The sequence below is a fragment of the Magnolia sinica genome, chromosome 14 (assembly GCF_029962835.1).
Source record: "Magnolia sinica isolate HGM2019 chromosome 14, MsV1, whole genome shotgun sequence".
Classification (NCBI taxonomy): Eukaryota; Viridiplantae; Streptophyta; class Magnoliopsida; order Magnoliales; family Magnoliaceae; genus Magnolia; species Magnolia sinica.
The window spans coordinates 61821420-61827419 of NC_080586.1; the positions used below are offsets into that span (position 1 = coordinate 61821420).

At 37.0% G+C, this 6000-nt stretch overlaps 1 protein-coding gene across 2 annotated transcripts in view; it reads right to left on the reverse strand.

Annotated features, from left to right (window-relative positions):
- The window catches only part of LOC131225896 (villin-2), a 55290-nt gene extending 50316 nt beyond the window's left edge, over positions 1-4974 (reverse strand). Inside the window, exons 1-3 of one of the 2 annotated variants that reach the window (XM_058221500.1) lie at positions 4796-4974; positions 2489-2660; positions 2204-2303 (exon numbers count right to left, since the gene is read on the reverse strand). In XM_058221500.1, coding sequence (XP_058077483.1) covers positions 2204-2303; positions 2489-2544 — 156 coding nt within the window. In that variant the 5' untranslated portion in view covers positions 2545-2660; positions 4796-4974. The remainder of the gene's footprint in view (positions 1-2203; positions 2304-2488; positions 2661-4795) is intronic. The other variant, XM_058221499.1, reaches the window with a different exon arrangement.
- Between the last annotated feature and the right edge of the window lie 1026 nt (positions 4975-6000).

Consider the following 6000-nt stretch of genomic DNA (forward strand, 5'->3'; position numbering starts at 1 on the left):
TTGTATCGCTTAATGTATCGATGTTGTTGGGAAACATGGGAACATTGGGAAATTGGTCAAATTTTTCATGGTAACTTCAAGGATTGTTGAAAAAAAAAACATCTATAAATACTTAGAAATCAAAACATTATAATAATAATAATAATTTTTAAAAAAAAATTGCACATAATAGGGGTTTCCTTTGTATGGGGTCCTAATACATGCATTGTCCAGCTGAACTGATGCAAGTATATTTAAAGTCTATTCATATAATTTATAAACGTAAGAAGACCCACATGGAAACACAAGCAATACATTCAAAATCAAAAGAAGAATCATTAGATCAGGTTACACTTACACACATGTTTGATTTTGTGTTTAGAAACAAAGATTGCAACTGATTTGCGAGAAATTGAGAAATTTTGATTTTTCTCAATTTTCCGCAACTTACCCCATCTCCCCCAAATCTCGAAATCGAAGCTCCAAATCTAGATTTTTCATGAAAAACATGAAAAATCATAGATTTGTAACCATTTGACAGTGATTTAATGTGATTTAAAGCAAAAAAATTGATCGAAAATTGAAAATGCTCATTGGATCGAATAGGTGGATATATCGGCAATACCTGTGTATTTTGTATTGCATAGGTGGGATACAAGATATATCATGAGATATATCGGCCAATATCGTCAATATTTAAAACACAGATTACACCCGTACCTGGCCTGAGTTGGTCTGGGCTGGGGTACCCGTTGGGCATACCCACCCATTGCCATCCCTACTCAAACTTTACAAACAAAAAACGTGTCAAGCCAATTGGTACTGATAACAGTATCAATCTCTTTCTTTCTTTTCTTTTTTTCTTTCCTTTTTTTTTATGGGAGCAACAACAGCATCAATCAATCAATTGTACTAAAAACCAATTTGTTGAATGATTTGAAGCATGAAGATCTAATGCAGCCTTCAAATGGAAGCCATTGTTTTTATTCTTGACTATTGATGGAAGTAAACAAGGCAGGCCTGCCATTCTAAGGGGTCTCTAGATGACTCTAGGAATATGCATATTAATCCATATAAGATCCAATAGGCATAAAAGAAGAATATGAAGAAGAAGAAGAAGAAGAAGATGATGATGATGATGATGAAACTATTCTGAGGATATTCTACGTATAAAAAGAGAGAAAGGGCATCCAAACTCAATTTTCAGGAACTTCTACACCAGCAACATACATTGCAAGGGGTAAGGAGGTCCAGCAGTGGGAGTGAGGAGGGGAGTCCAATAATTGCTTCTTGATTAAGATTCTTACTATAGTAGATAAAGTCAGAATATTGGTACAGCAATTGTATTTTTCTTTCTTTTCTTGGGAATGACGGAGTGTAGTTGCACAAAGTGTGAAGCAAAGTGGTGATAGAAATTTTTGTTCAGGAGGAGGGCAGTGTTTGTTTCAAAATATTAGCAACCATAAACAGCTAGGAAGCAGAAGCAGGAGCAGGAGCACAAGTCTGAAGTATGATCCAAAGCTGGAGTGGCACCTAGTTAGAAGCAACTAACCCATGGAATAACAATTCTGTACTTGATTTATCAAGACATGTAACCATCCATTGTTAAACGATGGTCATTCAAAACTTAAAATTCATTGGTTTGGGGAACCTGTGCTGTAACACTGGTGGCCAGTTCTCACTAGCACAGGGGTTTGATTCCACCACAGTTTGTAGTCTATATCCACAACTCGGATTTTCATTAGCTGAGGTAATCAGTATTTCTTGTGTTATCATTTCACCAGGTATTTGATATGGCAACAAATAAAAATGGTCAGTAAACATATAAAGAAGTTCTTACAAGATGTTTATGATGAATTATCCAAGGTTCCATATTAACTTAATCTCCCTTCCAGGTTTTATTAGATTAAAACACTTAGTGACAAGCCTGTAACGTAAACCTTGTTAAACGATCAAACATGACCATACTTTTGGTATCTGAGGGTTTCAAGAAGTCAGACAGAGTTAAGTAATATATAAACTTAGTTTAACAAAATGGCATTAAACATATGTCGTCTTTGGCAAGTCAAATAACTCCCATTGTATGAAACAGCTGGAATGTATTATCTTAGTGCCCAGTAATATGATACTCATTGCTACTAACTTGCGTATTATTATTCATGAGACATTAAACAGGGGTATTATATAATTGAGAACATGAACAAACATAGAAGATTCACCTTACCTGTAAAACAATGTAACAATCCCCCATGTAGAATTTACCATGCTCAGACTTTGGCAAAAGTACTGGCTGAAAGTTCTCAATTCGCCAGATTTCAGTCCCTCTACAACACGTTAAGTAAAAAAGCAAGAAAATATGCATATAGCAAGGCCAGCCTAAAAAGTTATACATCCCAACTGAAAGAAAAGCAGATGAAATTCTGCATATAATTTAAACACAGGAAACCAAGAATTCATCTTACTGAAATTATTTTCTAGGTGCAGCATTTGATATATAGACTAAGGATACGGTCTTTGGCCAACACCCTGAAATGCAGGATCCAGAATTTTCGTCGAGCTAGACATATCCTAAGAAAGTGTTTATCAGTCACCTTGCTTACAAGCTATAGCCAAGATCGAGGAGAAGACCTTTCAAACTTCAAGTATGCTGTCTAAACCTTCCACAACTTTATATGTTGTTGCTGCAAATTAAAAAAGAAAAGAAAAATTGAATAAAATCAGGCAAATAAACTACTTGGAATTACAAGTAACATGGCAAGCTAGAAGATTCTAGAAATGCACAGAAAAATGAGAAGTCTATCATATTTTCCATAATCCGGGTAGGGTGGTCTCATTGCTAACCAGATACCCAAGACCAGTACCATATGATATTTTCAATGTTTCCACGAGTTACATCAACAAAACTTTACAAATAAAGGATGGAAAATAGGCATACAATGAGTTAAAAGAATGAGGCAATGGAGAGAAAGAAGTAGTCATTCGATTATGTTTTCTAATAACCTGGGTTGTTCATCATTCATGTAACCTGACAATGGAGGTTAGAGCCTTATGATAGTTCACCCTCTCCTTGGATTACCTTATTACTATAGCAGCAGTCTTAGAGCATGCAAAGAGGAATACTTTTATAATCCTAGTGTTTTAGTTGTCTGCATTGTTGCCTTCAAGGATTGACGTTGATCATTGCTATAGAAATCTATGCTCATACAACATTTAAAGAGATGAAAGGGGATATGGAAAGTAGATTAACCAATTAAAGTCATCTGACAAAAGACATTCAATGTGAAAAGACAAATAACAATGAATTCATTGGAGGAGAGGGAAAAGGAAGAAAGCAAAATGCTTCTTGGGCCTCAGATAAGAAGTCCAAAATTGACAGTGGGAACCCTCTAATAAACCAAAACAATCGAAATGGGTTGCTCAAGAAAAGATGCCCAGTGGTATCCATTTTTGTTTGTAATGCATCAGAAGCCCTAAGTTTTACAAGTAAAGGACAATTTTGCATTTATAATAACAAGAAACCTTTAACTTGCATCATGAGATTAAACTGAGATTCATGTTAGGAATCTAATTCCCAAAAAGGAACTTATATAGCCGATCCAAAATAATTGAGACAAGGCTGTGATGATGATGAAGAACCAGTAAGCGTAAAAATACACCCATACCATACCCATGTAACAAAAATGTATAAAATTGAAATGCTAACAAGGTAAAAAAGAAAGAAAGAAAGATAAAAACAAGAGGGAGCCAAAGATAGTACAGAATCTAACTCGATGATCAAACTAGATCACCAAATCAATAACCAAATTCAGCTAAAAAAAGTTGAACACATGCAATTATTCCAATCGCAGACCACTCAGAATATTCAAACATTCTGGTATGGAACATGCCAATTCACAATTAGGCTTTCTTTGGATGGTCCTAATTGGATTGGGAATACACTCCTTTGGATTGTCCTACTTGGATTGGAAATATGCTTCTTCACATTTCCAAGAAGAAGCTCTCCTATCCTATCAAAATTGTTCTACCACCTCTCCTTTGGATCCATAATACACACAATTCCTCAATGAATTTTTATTTTTAATTATAAATGAATGGATCAAAAATGAGAAAGGTTTGATAGCTGAAATACAATCCAAGTTGGTTATCAAGCACTCTATTGCCATACATGGGGGACGCAAGTATGAGATCCAGAACTTTCTTATTATCAAAGATGAGAAGGAAAAAATCCACAAATTGGCATAAGGATCATATGATCAGCGTGAATTTTGGCGTATGGCTCATCCATAATAGGTCCAAACAGATGAACAGTGACATCATAATGCACACCACACCTTCGTGGACTGCATGCTCGATAATAACTCAGATATCAACGTTTCCCACAACCCTTTCTGAAAATGATACAAATCCCAATCAAAGCACTGGAAATACATGACCTATGCACGCCAAGCTTTCCCAACTCTAAAACTAGCTGTAGGAAAAAAAAAAACTGCAAGAAATTCCGCAAAAATGATCCACCAAAAAGAAAAGGCCGTGATGATCCGGTGCCTCAGATCGATTCTGCAATCACAGATAAGATCGGCAGAAAATCGACATGAAAGAATCAGGAAATATAGCTATATATCCTTCGTCTGCATCTTAAGATGAAAAGAATCTAGAGATCTTGCAAAAACTAGGAATTCTGAGATCGGATGGAGAGAGAAAGGAATCGGAAAACGAATAGGAGATCTGAAATGTGAGATGGGATCCTCAGATCTTCAGCAGCATCAGATCAAGATCGACCGATCGAGAGAGAGAGAGAGAGAGAGAGAGAACGTACCTGAGATCTATGCAGAGAGGAAGGCGGAATTTAGGACGAAGAGAGTGCAGTGATGGAAAAGGGCGATTATATACATAAAAGGAAATGATTGCTCTCTCTCTCTTCTGTGTTTTAACCTTTTCACGAGAGATTGTATTAATTCTACTTTCTCAGTGAAATTCGAAGAAATAAAAATAAAAATAAAAATAAAAAACAGAAAAGAGAAAAAGAAAGGAAAACAGAGAGAGAAATGAGGCAAAGATCCGGTCAGCCTGGCACCGAAAGGAATGGTAACCGTCCATGCGCCAATGCACTTTTTCCTTACTCGCCTTTCACACGTGGTATTCAGCGCACGCGTGATAGATCCAAGCCGTTCATCCTATGTGTCACTGGTTTATGTTTCATTATTACAAAAACCAGAAAATTCCGATCGTTAGATTGGGCACACATTTATGATGAACGTTGCTGGTTAATTTCAATCAATGCATGCAGTGGCGTATCTGATGATCGTTTTGGTATATTTTGAAGGGGCATATCTTTTGAGCGGCTTTGATCTTGCACGTGTTTTAAAATATCGGCACGCGATGGGTGAGTCCTGAAAAGTGCAACCGGAAGAGGTCGCGCTGGCAATCCTCACTGGCTCGTCCCGGACGGAATATTTGCATAAGCTCCTCGGGCCCATTGGTTGTATTTCCACAGATGGGATGCACGTCGCGTGATCCAGACCGTCTGGCGACTCTAACATGGATGGATCACGCTCCATGGATCTCTCGTAAAAAAATATCCTAAACATCCAATAGATCCCCTTCTCACTGAATTTAGCCCCTTGATGCATTCTTTCGTGATTTCTATTGCCAATTCATAGATGGTTAAGACCATCCAATCAAGGAAATTTTCAGTACATGGTCCATTCACAATGGATCACATAAGATCAACGGTCTGGATCACAGAATTATCAGCCCTGCCTGTGCAGAATTCCAAGCCTCGGACCCAAGGATAGTATCCATTTCATTCAGGCAAGGATCATTATAATTCCTCACAGGGTCACACCTGTAAAACTAAAAAAAGAATTAAAAAGAAAAGGGAGGAAAGGAGTCCTGCCTCCCAAAGGTGGTCCGCAGGACTACTCGAAATTGTCTGGAAATTTTCCGCCAACATGGGAGTGTAGCTAACAAAACTCCATTTTAAACTCTGTTATCTGTGAAAAGTTTAATAATTGTCCACAA